At 45.1% G+C, this 13,284-nt stretch overlaps 1 protein-coding gene across 9 annotated transcripts in view; it reads right to left on the minus strand.

Annotated features, from left to right (window-relative positions):
- Window positions 1–13,284, minus strand: part of csmd3b (CUB and Sushi multiple domains 3b) — a 210,047-nt gene that overhangs the window by 152,288 nt on the left and 44,475 nt on the right. For all 9 annotated transcript variants that reach the window (XM_029845206.1, XM_029845212.1, XM_029845210.1 and 6 more), the window contains one exon: window positions 2,870–3,092. In XM_029845206.1, coding sequence (XP_029701066.1) covers window positions 2,870–3,092 — 223 coding nt within the window. The remainder of the gene's footprint in view (window positions 1–2,869; window positions 3,093–13,284) is intronic.

Raw genomic sequence — 13,284 nt, forward strand, 5'->3', positions numbered from 1 at the left:
TTAATAAAAAAGGGCTCGTTACATAATCGGGAATTACGAGCGTTTAAATATCATCCGAAGGAGAGGCGCATTCCTCTCACTTCCATCTCGCATTTACATTTTCATCATTTCAGTTTTTGTCTGAGCTTTTTGGACGTCGGCAACAAGCACTAATTAAACTAGACCCACATCTCCTCACAATCTGCTCATTTCCTGTGTTAATCCTGGAGGTCTGCTGCGGACGCAGTCACACTGTTTCGCCCTTGGTTGAACATTTGAATCCATCCATCTACTCATCCATCGTCCATCCAGTTTTAATGACTCCAACCAAACTGTCCAAATATAAAGCAGTCAACAGAGAGACATTTACAGGCTCCCGTAATCATCAAAACTCCAAACAGACCTACGTGGAAGCTTCTTATTTGGATTCTAATTAAAGCAATTTGATCATCTTGAGATCCAGCAGCGAGGATGTGATTGATAATTCCTCAACCAAACGTTGGTGTTCTTCCAGGTGAGGCGCAACATTGGGTGGCTCCTTTCAGTAAATTAGGAACAGTTGTTCTCTTCAACATATTTGCTGGCTTAAAGACGTAATTATACATACAGAGAAAGCACATCCCTCCCCACCGTCCTCCCCCGCTGGCCAACAGGAGAACACAACAATAAGGTGTGGTGTAAAACCTGCTATTTACGGCTTTTCGCTCCATTTATTCCTGTGTTTGTTGACGTCGCCGTCACTCAAAAAGTTGCAGGGGCGAGACAAGAAACTGCCAATAATTTCTGCAACAGATAAGGCGGGGAACGTAACTGTTGAGTTACGGCGAAATATGGGCAGCGTGCGACAGGTTTCAGATGGATGCCTGGTAATCATTTGACTCATCTGCGCACAGGCGCCAGCTGGTTCCTCTCCTGGTCCCAGCTGGAACTTCGGCGTTTCCCTCGACGCCAACTCTGAGACGCTCTCAGTCATCTGTTTGCATTAGTTGACCCCAACAGCAGCGATGAATGCTGCACATCTGCCTGTGTTCCCCTTCTAAATGTGCCTCCCAACAAACCCTAATGTCCTTGAAGTCCAATAAAATTTGTCAAACGTGGCTGCGTGGACATAAAGTGCTGACTATAAGATGGTCTTCAACTAACACTGACCTGGTCAGTTTTTGGGTTTTGACCTGCGACCTTGTTCATTATTTGGCGGCATCTTTGACCTCTGGAGACCATCTCTCCAGTTCATCCTTGGGGTTGATGGCTTTCACAAGGATGCTATAAACAAATGAAAAGACTGGACAACCTTGAGGCCATAATGACTCTCGGCCCATTTCCAGCAGAGGCGTAAAAAGGAAGAAGAGAGCTGCCGCTTGCGCACGGTGAGCACGCGTCCATGTAGCCGCATCGTCCCTGCTAATCACTCTCCCCATAATTACCATTTTCTTGTTAATGGATTGGACCTTTTAATCACCATTTTGCCCCGCGTCCAAGGCCTGGGCGTGCTCGTGTGAGTGCACGGCGAGGGGAAGCGCAGCGATTGAGCAGCAGAGTTCCGAGGTAATTTAGCTTAACTAGCGGAGCGATTGTGACTGCGGGGACGATAAATCTGACGCACACTCGTGAGTGCACAGCGGATACTTGTGTGCATATCTGTGGGCTCAGATAGGGCATCCTTCCCTGTTATCTTGGATAAGCAGGAAATCCAGATCAACCAATAAGAGCACAGAGGGCATCTTTGACTTTGTCTCCCCTTCTATCTGCTTGATCTCTCTCTCCATCCCCCTGCAGAATTTGGTATGACATTAAAGTAGGAAAATCACACGGTCACACTCCTCTGTCCTATTTCATTATATTTCTTGTTTAATTGTGTGGCAATCAGAGCACTGAAAGCCTCTCTCCAGCCAGAGAAAGTTAGATTATTACAGTTGGCTAGTATAAAATGATCCTCCTTGAACCAAAAGAATAAAAGGGCTCATTTTATCTCATGATTCACATCTGTCTGCCTGAACGGAGCCAGAGCAGATTCGCTTGCCTACAGCACCATCAGCAGCAGTTTCCTCACACTCCGACTGATCTAATCAAAGAAACTCATTTCTAACTTCAGGCTGGAACCTCAGCGACACTGGAAGCTGCACCGCCATGCTAACAATGCAAAGCAGCGATTTGGTAACAGCGCTCATAATTCCCCCTCACGTCCATAAGCTGTGGCTAAAAATGGCGTAACAGCGACCTTTAACGCCTTGGCTGCATATGCATTCTGTTCAAATATACTTTACACAAGGTTGTTGTTGGCTGCAGGGCGCCTGACCCGAGGCTCTGCACCACTGTTGGGACATGGACTGAGGTGGACCAGCAGAGAAAAACCTTCTCAATTATTTAATGTTCATTAAAGGACGCAAGAACGTGTGTAATATTATTGGATTTAAAGACAAGGTATCATCCGTTATGGCTTCTCTGATAGGAGCCGGGAAGAGTTTAATAGCTTCAGCGAAATGAGTTTTTCTTCCCCTGGCTTTGGTTTAATTTTGAGCTTTCAGGAATCGGAGTTCCTCGCGTAGCTCTTTATGGTGAGCACTTTAACGCAACACTGTCTCTTTTGTTCTGGTGTGATGCCATTTTATTCCAGCCCTTACCCCCCTCTCACACAGCGAATGCGTATCAAAAGTATAGGATTGTGTGCTCGTTCAGCTTCAGCTGTAACGCAGCTGCGCCGCCTGCTCATTGTAATTATTGCATTAAACTATGAAACACTCCAACAGGTATGCTGTGTTTTTGTTCCTCTTTTGATGGTGATTACAGCACGATGATGCTGTAAAACGATGGCAGATTAAATAGAAAACCTAATTACACAGTGAGCAAATTGAAGCAAATGGAATGAAGGTTTTCCTTCGACTTTTCCTACCTGGTCCTGAAGTTGGCAGGATGTGGGTGCCCGTCGTACAAGGACAGAAAGTCGTATTCTTCCTCGATGGCGAACGATAAGAAGATGAGCTGGATTCTGCTTCCTTCCTCCCCGACGATGACCCAGGTGCAGTTTGCCCCGTTGGGGTAGCCGTAGGGAAACCCTGGGGATTCTATACTACCGTTCCTGCCTTTCAGAGCACCACCGCATGTGTAGATAAAACCTAAAGGAGAGAAAGGGGAGACGTCGTTAGCATGAGTCTGGTCAGTTTGGCCGACCTGGATCAAACGGAAAGAATGCTCGCGCATCGACCCGCATGCACACGTAGCCCCGCGATCCGCGTCATTTTGTTTCAGTGATGTCAATCAAAGCTGTCTGGCAGAGCTTCGGTTTCAGACTCGGGGGGTCTTCACACTCCTGCACACTACGACACACAAGCATCTGTAAGCAAGAAGCCCAGCACGAGGCAACCATAGGTCAGCTTTGCATCGAATAATCGCTTTTAGCTGACATAATATGAGTGTGTGTATAGACTGCAGGTCCTGAAGGTCCTCTCTTCTTTATGGAGAACAGGGGCAAAGGTCAGTTTCTGCTTTAGAGCAACATTCATATTCGGCGTGGGGGTGTTTGAACCCATGTCCCTTAATATAAGAGAAACTCAGTAAGACCAGATCCATCAGTCTTCCTGACTTAATGGGCCGGATCGATAAATGACCGGAACATCTTGTTGGATCCACAGAGTGGGCCTGAACAAGATCAATGGCTAGCTACTTCTTTGTTTTTGCTCATCAGTGGCTGATATGTGAAGATGCACAGTGGCTTTGCAAATGAGGAAAACCGCAGTTACTCTGATGTGCACATAAAAGTCTGACTTTAAGATGTACATTAGAGTAAAAAAACAAGAAAAAAGTGGATGCTACTCAAACAAAATGAAGGAAACTGAGCGGCAATTGAGAGATATTGAATAAAACTGACTACCAGAGACTTAAATCTGCACTGAGACCCCACAAAAAAAAAGCCATTTTTAAAAAGCTCCGGAAAACTCCATTGCTAGTCACATAACACGACGGTTCCATTGGGTCGACTTATGCCACTTCAGATTTCCTACAACAAAGAAACACACACCCTGTGGGGGAAACAGTTGTTTGTGGAGCCCCTCCCTACTTGGCCGGCTCCTGGATTCATGCCACGTCCCGATAGCCTTAAACGGGTTTATTTACAGTGGTGCAGGTGCTAGCGCAGTTGTGCCATAGCTAAAGGCTCGCTTCTAGCTCCGGTCTTTGTGGACTTTGCCTGTCCCCCCTCATGTCTGTGTTAGTTTCTCTTCTGGTTGCCTTCCAGAGTTAACAAATGCGCACATTGAGTTGATTAGAGATTAAAACGTGAGTGTGTGGCGCCTCTTGTCTGGTGACTGCTGGGATGAGCGCTATATGGACAGATGGATGGATGGTCACTCTCAGCAATTAGCAATTATGATGAAGGACCTTTTTCCCACCCTGCACACGCTGTGACTATTACAGGAGAAAATGGCAGTAAATGTGACAGGTCTCGCACATGCGGAGCAACATAAAGAGCACTTAATGATTTCTTTAGATAGGAAGAAGGGAAAATGTGGCGGGTTCCTAATGAGCTACTGTGGACTCCTCATTATAGCTCTGGGATTGTGATGGGAAAGAGGGCGCAACGAAAGGAGCGGGAGATGTGGAGAGGCAGAATTTTAATAAAGCAGGCTAAATTAACGCTGAAGTGACTACCCTGTGTGGCTGCAGCCTGGCGCTGGCAAATGTCAGGACGGTGTTTCCGGGGTGATTGTCACAGTGACACAAGAGAACCTCTAAAAGGGGGATTTTATTCTAAAAATGCTGTTTACATATCTGAGTCCCCGTGTTCAGGTCAGGTTCCTCCTTGGAATAACATGTCTTCTCAAAGGTACCGAGAGACGCTGCGAGTGGGCCCGTCTGTGCTTATGTTAGGGCTCTATCTGATCATAGTTTGAAAAGGATTGCCAGGAAGGGGAGTGTAGAATTAGATTTAATCCTCTGGACTTTCTCGCAAATGCTGTGTGTTCTGATAAATTAGAAGCAAAGCTCATTCTCTTGGTGCACTTACACTAAATCTCGCTGGATTATTGAGGCTGCTAAATGCCTAAATTGTAAAATGGAAATGGTAATGATCTCTTCAGACTCTAGTTCACATCAACGCCATTATCACCCCCTTTTTGATTTTAATGAACCTTTTATATCAAGGCACCGCAGGTGCTGGATAAAATCCTTGGAGCGTCCAGACTCAGTCAGGAACTTTTTTTTTGTTGTCGCTGAAGCTGCGGTATTGATCCCCGAAGAGAGACTCTCCACTTCCACGGAGGAGATGGATTGCTGGGAAAGCTTACTGAAAACCTTGAAGGTGAGGAGGAATCTAACATCACCGTTGCCGAGGACATTAACGCATAAAGGAAGATTGCTGTTGTGCTACTTGGTGGACGTGTTCCGATAGTGCCGTGCCATTAATACATCAAGGAAACCCATCAATTTAGCGGTTTAGCTGTGCTAATTTCATTTTGGCACCATGCTAGGGCTCTGCTTCTGTTCGGTACCGTTCGGCAAAGGCGTCACACACCTACACCCGAGCTGGATCAGGGTGATCATCCTCCTGTCTCTCATGTTTATGAGCCTTGTTATTTAGCATGGCAGCCGAGGCCACGGGGACGACAGAACGATCCCGCTGGATGCCTTTCCAGCCAATTATCCAGGACAGAACCCAAAGCAGAAAAAAAGGGAAAAAACAAAAAAACGTGCGCGTGTCTAATCCTTATTTGCGGAGCCATTCCAAGGCAATGACAGAGACATCTAATAACCGACACCATCAAGTGGCGCAATTAAAGACGACATCTTTATGCTTTCACAAGCGCTGCCAGTGTGGAGGACACACACTCACACACACTTCCAACCCCACATGGTCATAGTGACCTGCTGCTACGACCCCTGCGCAGAGAGATCATCACCATTTGCTTTTCTTACATTTCCTTACAGCAGGGGGGGTCGTGTCTGTTCTCCAACAGGAATTAGATTTTTATGATTAAAGTTAAACAGGATTTATGCTTCACGGAGCAGCGGCTCAGCCGAGGTAAACAGGCAGATACTAAAGGCTTCCAGATCTCATCAGTTTTCCTCCTCTTGTATTTTTCCTTTTAAATTAAAGTCTTTTTGGTGGAACACTGCGTGTACGTGTGAGATAACATTTAGCTAGAGAACAAAGTAAAATGCCATTTAAAAAGGGGGAAAACAAAAGCTCGTGGAGAACAGCTTGGATGGAATCTTTGCTGCAGAAATGGGATGCCTTCAAGTGCCCAACCCGAATCACCTGTAAGTAACATTAACACATTAACACAGACATGTATTTGCTAGCCATCCAGTCGAGTTAGTTGCTGCACTAAAGAGTGAATTTATGATAGTAGGAGTCTTTGTTACGCTCCCAATGGGGCCGTAGTGGAGAATAATGATGTTTTCTGCCAAGCAAATAAATGTATTAACCAAGCAAATGGTCTTATTTATAGTGTGATGTTACAACAGGAGCCAGGGATGTCGTCCAGTTGGAAATGTATCAGGAGAAAGGTGTTAACTCAGTTTAAAGAGTGTTTTACTTTTGTACCTGGATATATTGGGATGGATGTACGGACCCAAGTGAAATACTGTATTGCACTTTATGGGAATTTTGCAGACTGTCCACAGTCAATCATTGGGAGGGTTGGAGGATTATCTAATAAGTTGGGAAATGTAAATAACGGGGACAAACAGACCAGCTCTAAAGCCAAGTACGTACATGTACTTATGGGCTATGTGAGGCAGCAGCACAAGGACCCGCAGTCCTCGCCTGGGGACAAAGGGCAGCACTTCTTCTGCATTTAACAGTCCGTGTCACGTGATTGAAACACGGCTGTTTGCCCAATCAACAAACTGGATGCTGCCGTCCTACTGGTTACTACTGGTGCTGCACATGCCACCAGAACAGCACGTCCCTGTTTGCATGGATTATTTGAGTAGCACCATTGGGTCTCCAGTCCCTTGGTTGAGGCTAAATGTGTGTCGGATTTAGTCCATTAAAAGCTGTTTTTGAACCATCTGGAGCCCAGGATTGGTTTTGATCTCCTTCCAAAACTAATATTTGACCATATTGTGCACCAGTCAAAGCAACTGCGACACTAATACAATGGTGGCTTATACTGTAAAGTCATAACGGCTATCCTAAATTCATCTTGCATATTGCCAAGACACCCGCAAAGACTGCAGACAAAGAATCGAGGGTGTCTTAATCAAAATGAAGCAACTTCATTAAACTGATAAGCTGGGATGCACAGAGAGGAGAGGAAAGAGTGAAGCAGGGACAGGAGGACGGAGACAGAGTGCAGAATAAACAGAGAGAAAAGGACAGATTTCTCCTTGTTCATCTTGCACGAACAATGAAAGGATGATTTAAAGCTCATCACTCAGGGCCAGAGAGATGTGGGGGGAGGAAGTGAGAGAGAGGGAGGTGTAGAATGTGTGAGGATGGCGTGAGGGGAAGGGAGAGGTGAAGAGGAGTGGCGGTGGCGAGAGAAACAGCAGCAAGGAGACAGGGCTTAAAGAGAGACTTCTAATTATGCTGACTACCAGACCGAAACTGACAGCCAGTCCACACACACACACACCCACACACACACGCACGCACACATGCACACACACAGGGTCACGGGAGCTAGACAGGCATACCAGGACACCGAAAGGTTCACACAGGTGCAACACAGTGACTCATTTGTGTCTATGCATCCCAGTTCAAACATGAAGAGACCAGAGGGGAGATTGCTTTGTTTTGGTTTGGTTTATTTTAAGTTAGGAAATCTACATTTTTCCCTTAAATTAAAGCCATTAAAGTCTCACTCCTTTTATTGATGAAACCCTGGGAAACTGTAATTCTTCTTCAGAAAAGGAATCACTTATTTCTTTGAATTAAATTCCACGAGTCCTCAGCATTAATCACTGTCCAACAATATGGCGGTCGGACTTTTTGCGGGGTCGAGCGAGCCACGACACTAAGCTGTGTCGCTGAAAAGGAAATCATTTGGAGCGACGCTAATGGTAAAAGATTTATCGTTGGACACGGTCGCTCCCAGGTGTGACAGTGTGGGCTGGTCCTAATGAGGAGAAGGGTTTAACTGGAAAAGAGCGTGCATGCTCAGCAAAACCTCGCCTGGATAAAAGCAGCTTAAAGACAAAGACGAAAATCTGCTTCTTGAATTGAGTGGATTTAATGAACCCCTGCTCAGCGATGCGTGCCTGATCGCTCTCATCAAAGAAATATCTCATCTTGAACGTCTTGTATACAGCATAGCGTCGCGTCATCGCCGGTTTGGCGTACACAGTGTTTCGGGACCATTTGGTATTAAGTGGAGGCTTTCTTGCGCAACCTGAAGGTGCATGGGGAGGGCTCTCAGGTGCAACTGTGAATATCAGCCTCTCTCTTGTCTCCCCTGGCCCTCTGATGTAAGCTGCCGACCTTTTCAAGCTATTATATGACCTGCATTAGGCCGCAATGAGCCTTTTTCAATTTCTTTGGGTGGAAACATGCAAAGCACGCGTCACCTTCAGTACCACTTTGTTGGCCGCAGCCTCAGAGGGCAGAAACAATAAGACAGGGCAGAGCTGCAATAAAGATGGCCTAAAGTGTGCAAGGAAGCGGCTTATATGGTGTGGCAGCGTGCATGCCATGAGCGTGGAAGGAGAAACATCTGTTGCCATCAGAACTTTTCAGGAATTGTGCCGTGAAGTGTGCGGAATTTCACAAGGGGCTGTTTTTCCTGCAAACCACGCCCATGTGACTCGCTGCGGCGGCGGCGGCGTTTGCCCTGATGTAGACAGACTCCGGGGCCCCGCCCACTCCTCCATTATGGCGATACATTATGGGGAAGTGGGCGAAATCATTCCGACCACACCAAAATGAACGTGCAAATGAATAAAAATCGCCGAACATTAAGATGATTTGACTCCATGCGCTGTAAAAAACACAGGGTGAAATCAATTACTGGTGCTGTCGTGAACCCTGTGAACCCTGAGATCAATATAACTCTTTCCACGTGGTGCTGACTCTCAAATGAGGAAACCATGATATTACCCCATTCTTCAGTGGAATGGGTCCCCCAGTACCCTCTCAAGGTCGCTTGGCATCCGCAGCTTCTCCTTTGGTTGGTCGTACTCATAAGTCTTGTACGCACACGCTGTAATGTAAAGTAGCACATTTACAGTGCAGACATACCGGAACACTCCTTTGATTCTTTTCCATCTTCCCCTCCCTCTTTCTTTTTACCATCCCTCTTTCATCTCCCCCGTCTTCTTCCTGCATCTCTTCCTCTCTCTTGGGATGTCAGTGATACCAGATTCGCTTAAAGGGCTATTCTATTTAATCTCCCCGACTCTCATTTATGATTAAAGAACGGCGGAACAAACTGACCAATCCCATCGTTGTAGGCACACAAACCGTCCAATCAATATTCAGATCACAGCAGCACTCAAGCTGAAGGGGTAAAAATGAGATGTGCGCGTGTTGGAATGTGTTGTTAGTTAATTTCAAGGAGAGCGCTCCGCCTCGTGAAAATGATTGCATCTGTCCATTTTCTTCAGCTTGTTTTGGTAGAAAATGGCCTAAGATGCTCAGGAAAACAATTTTAAAAAGTGTGGGGCGTTGGTGGGGCGGGCGGGGGGACGAGGACGCGTGCAAAGGCAGATGTGCAACAAAGGACAGCGCACACGTTTGAGACGTTCCACTGTCAGCCAAGAATTAGACCGCTCTGCACTGCTACTGACAGAGTTGGCCTGTGGTCTAGACTATACCCTGGATTGGTGGGGGCTAAATAAGGGAAATGCCTGGAGAGAGGCAGAGGGAACACACCGGGCTGAAAATCAATTTATAACACTGTCAGTCAGAGGAAGAACGGGACGACAAGATAGAGATACTGCAAGAGAAGAAGAGAACGGGCACAGGGGAGAGATAAAGGTTGAGAAGGAAAGATATTAAGATAAATGTGGATGATTGAGGCATTGTAAACAAGCCGGATACAGGCTGCGGAGGGGGAGACTGGGTAAAAGGGCTTCTTTAACCAGCATGGTGGGTATTATCAAGCAAGTGATATTCTCCATGTGCTCATTAGTGCAGGGCTGCCGTTGAATTAGGAAGCAGCTTAAAAACACATGAACACGCCACCCGAATTGGGATGGGGGGGGGCTCCACTTTGTACTTCGAAATTCCTGTGCGTCCTGCTAACACCGCTGTTAAAGCGATCAAAACCGAGGCTGCTACTGCATTCATCTAAATAATAATAACCCGCCTGTAATCACTGATAGTTTTAATTGTTATTGCTCAAGAACAGCCTAGCGAGGCGATGTTGGCCTGCAATGCTAATTATTACTCACCTACTTTGCTCAAACATAATAGGGGGCTTTATTGCCCCTTTTTATGACTCATTTTCCAGCAACTTGAAATGGGAGATATTGAAAGAGACATTTTAATTATCTGGACTTGTCTCTGAAATGCGATGAATGCCTCCAGAGCAGATCGGTTTCAGGGACGCCTGTAAAAAAACGACTAAAATATAATAATAAAAAAAAACACACATTCAGAGAGAAATAACAATGTGACTCCTACTGATGAACATAAAAGACTTACACGCAAGTGTGACGCTACAAAGAAAATAAGGAGGGATCCACATGGGAGCGCGAAGAACAAAGAATATATCCCAGTTAACGTGCAACTATCTGGAGTAGACATGAAACAGTTATACCATGACCTTCAGTAAGCCCTTTATAATCAACTCTTAACACACTGAACGCATTAAACATCAATTGTTTGACTCAAACAATTGATTAGGACTCATTAAACATTTATTTCAAGTTGAATAATGCTGTTTCGTTCCACTCTTTTGTTAACACTTGTTATTTTCCTACCTACCTCCATACGTTACTGTTAGCATACGCTCTGTGTACCATGTTGGGATTGCTCAAGAACGACTTGGAGAACGATGTGGCTCCATGCCAGGACGCACTTTTGAGATTTGCAAAGGCTTACATTATTCTTAAGGCCAGCTTTTAAAAAAGGGAGGGAAGAAAATTAAACATATACACACAGGCACACACACACACGCACGCACACACACACTGGGATATCTTCTAAACCAGATTGCTGTAGCGTGCAGACACCCAGAGGGGAATCTAACCAGTAGCATTTCATATTGTTAATAAATTTGCGGTGAGTCCTCCACAATCCTTTTTGTCAAAGATTCATTGTCACTTTCAAGAAATTCACCTATTTGAAATACAATTAATGTTTCAAAGTCCAAAATAACATTCCTTTTTTGACCTGTCCTCAAGTTGTAGCACACTGCTGTGCACCAAGTGTAATATTACATCATGTTTCCTCCAAGAATCACACTGTAAGCGTTGCCTCTCTTTTTATACTAATGAGGAGTCAGTTATTAGTATGCAACAGTTGTTAACTAGGTCATATTGCCTTGGATAATTGGGTGCACTTTAGTTGCAGTGCTAATGGTCATAGAGAGTTTCACAGTGATCCAGTGAAAGTCTGAGCTAAAGGTTTGTAGTTTAGTTATTCCTTCTATTCCTTCTCATTATTATATTCCCAACATTTTATTTTGTAGGTTGTCCATGTAAATAAATCACCTTAATTAAAGCTAAACCCTGCCTTCAGTAATTATCATCGCATCATCATCACCATGGTGACACAACATTTGTCTTCAGTCTTTTATTGTGATCACTCTTTGTGGCTTTGATCCAGGCAGGGGACGTTGAACTCATTGGTCAAGAATGAACTGAGTTTAAAGTAAGTATCAAAGCATTCCAGGAAGTATCCATCAAGCCTTGTTCCACTAGCGTCTGAACTGGAGTCCAGCAGTTTAAGAGACTGGTGAGCCAGGAGGATTCAAGAGCTCACAGTGTCATATCCAGACCCCCCCCCATTCAAGTCCATCTCATCCAAGATGGTGCTGAGCTTGGTCGTTAAGACAGAGGTTGGATAACAAATGTTTATTTTTCCTTCATGTTAACAGTTTTACAGATAAGCTGTTAATTTCCGGGTTTATTGCATGTTGGTCCTTTTGATGAATTGTTAAACAGCAATTATAAGTAAAATGACAAAAGATATATGAAAGTTGTTTTTTTTATACTTTATTCCTTAATATTATGTAAAACGACATGTAAATACTGAGCTTAATTTAATATAAAACATATTCGTAATTGATAATAACAGGCAATTATAGTGATTATGCTATTAATCAAGAATAAACCTTAGTTTAACTTTATTCAGTCCTCTTTTAAAAAACGAACTAACCTGTCAACCAGGGCTAGACCACAGAGACACCGTTCTACTATTTAAAAACCCCTCCAGGATGTAGTAGAACGCGCGGTAGATGTAAACTGAAACAGAAGAAATGGACGCTCTTGTTATGATTTGAAGCTGTTTTGAACGTTGCGGCACGCGGGAAGGAAGCAGCAACAAGGAAGAGTGAGAAGGGGAGGTGAGAGGACTGATGAGCACTCACTTTCACTAATAAATCTAAAATAAATTCTGCTTTCCAAGAAAGTAGGTCACTGGGAGCACAGAAGGAATGCTAAGCATGGGCAATTTAGGTGAGTTGTTTGCATTGCAGTGTGACTGTGAATGGCTGATGGGTTGAATTGTAAGTCGGCATTTACAACAGGCAAGTGAAGAGGAAATAGGAAGAGTTTACTGCTTATCTCCCACATTTACATGGAGACAAAGATGTCCAGTCTCTAGGATGTAAAACACACTCTTCCACCCTTCCCGGCTGGGATTAATGAGACAAACAGGCAGACGAGTGCCATCTTTGGGGACTCCCATTGTTTTTAGCCTGCTGAGCGTCATCAGCTCCAATCGGACTAATGAGCATGTGCACACACCCTGAGATGTGCTCCATCCCATTCTTCAGGTGTTGCACTGCGCCTCCACTTGTTTTTCACCTTCCCTTTCTTCGCTATTCTTCATTGTCAGTTTCTTCGGCATTCCTCCCGCCCCTCGTGTGAGAGGAAGGGATTGCCAGAGCAAAGGAAGATGACACGGGGAGGATAACTTTGTCACCTTTCTTGAGGGAAATCCCCACAGGAGTCATAAACACACAGCCCAACCCCCCAACGCCCCACTCTCCATCCTCCCCACTTACACAGCAGCAACAGCTGGTGTTGTGCATCCTCTGCAGGCTGGAAGAGACGGGGAAAATCACTCACGATCCTTATTTCACTTCACACGGGGAGGCAGAGGCATGAGCGTGGCAAACGCACGGCGCTGATTTACAATTAGAGTCCTGGGAGGACAGAGTTGTCTTCCTCACCACTGGACCTGGGGGAGTGTGGGGTCTC

Source organism: Takifugu rubripes, chromosome 12 (assembly GCF_901000725.2).
Source record: "Takifugu rubripes chromosome 12, fTakRub1.2, whole genome shotgun sequence".
In the NCBI taxonomy this organism is placed as follows: domain Eukaryota; kingdom Metazoa; phylum Chordata; class Actinopteri; order Tetraodontiformes; family Tetraodontidae; genus Takifugu; species Takifugu rubripes.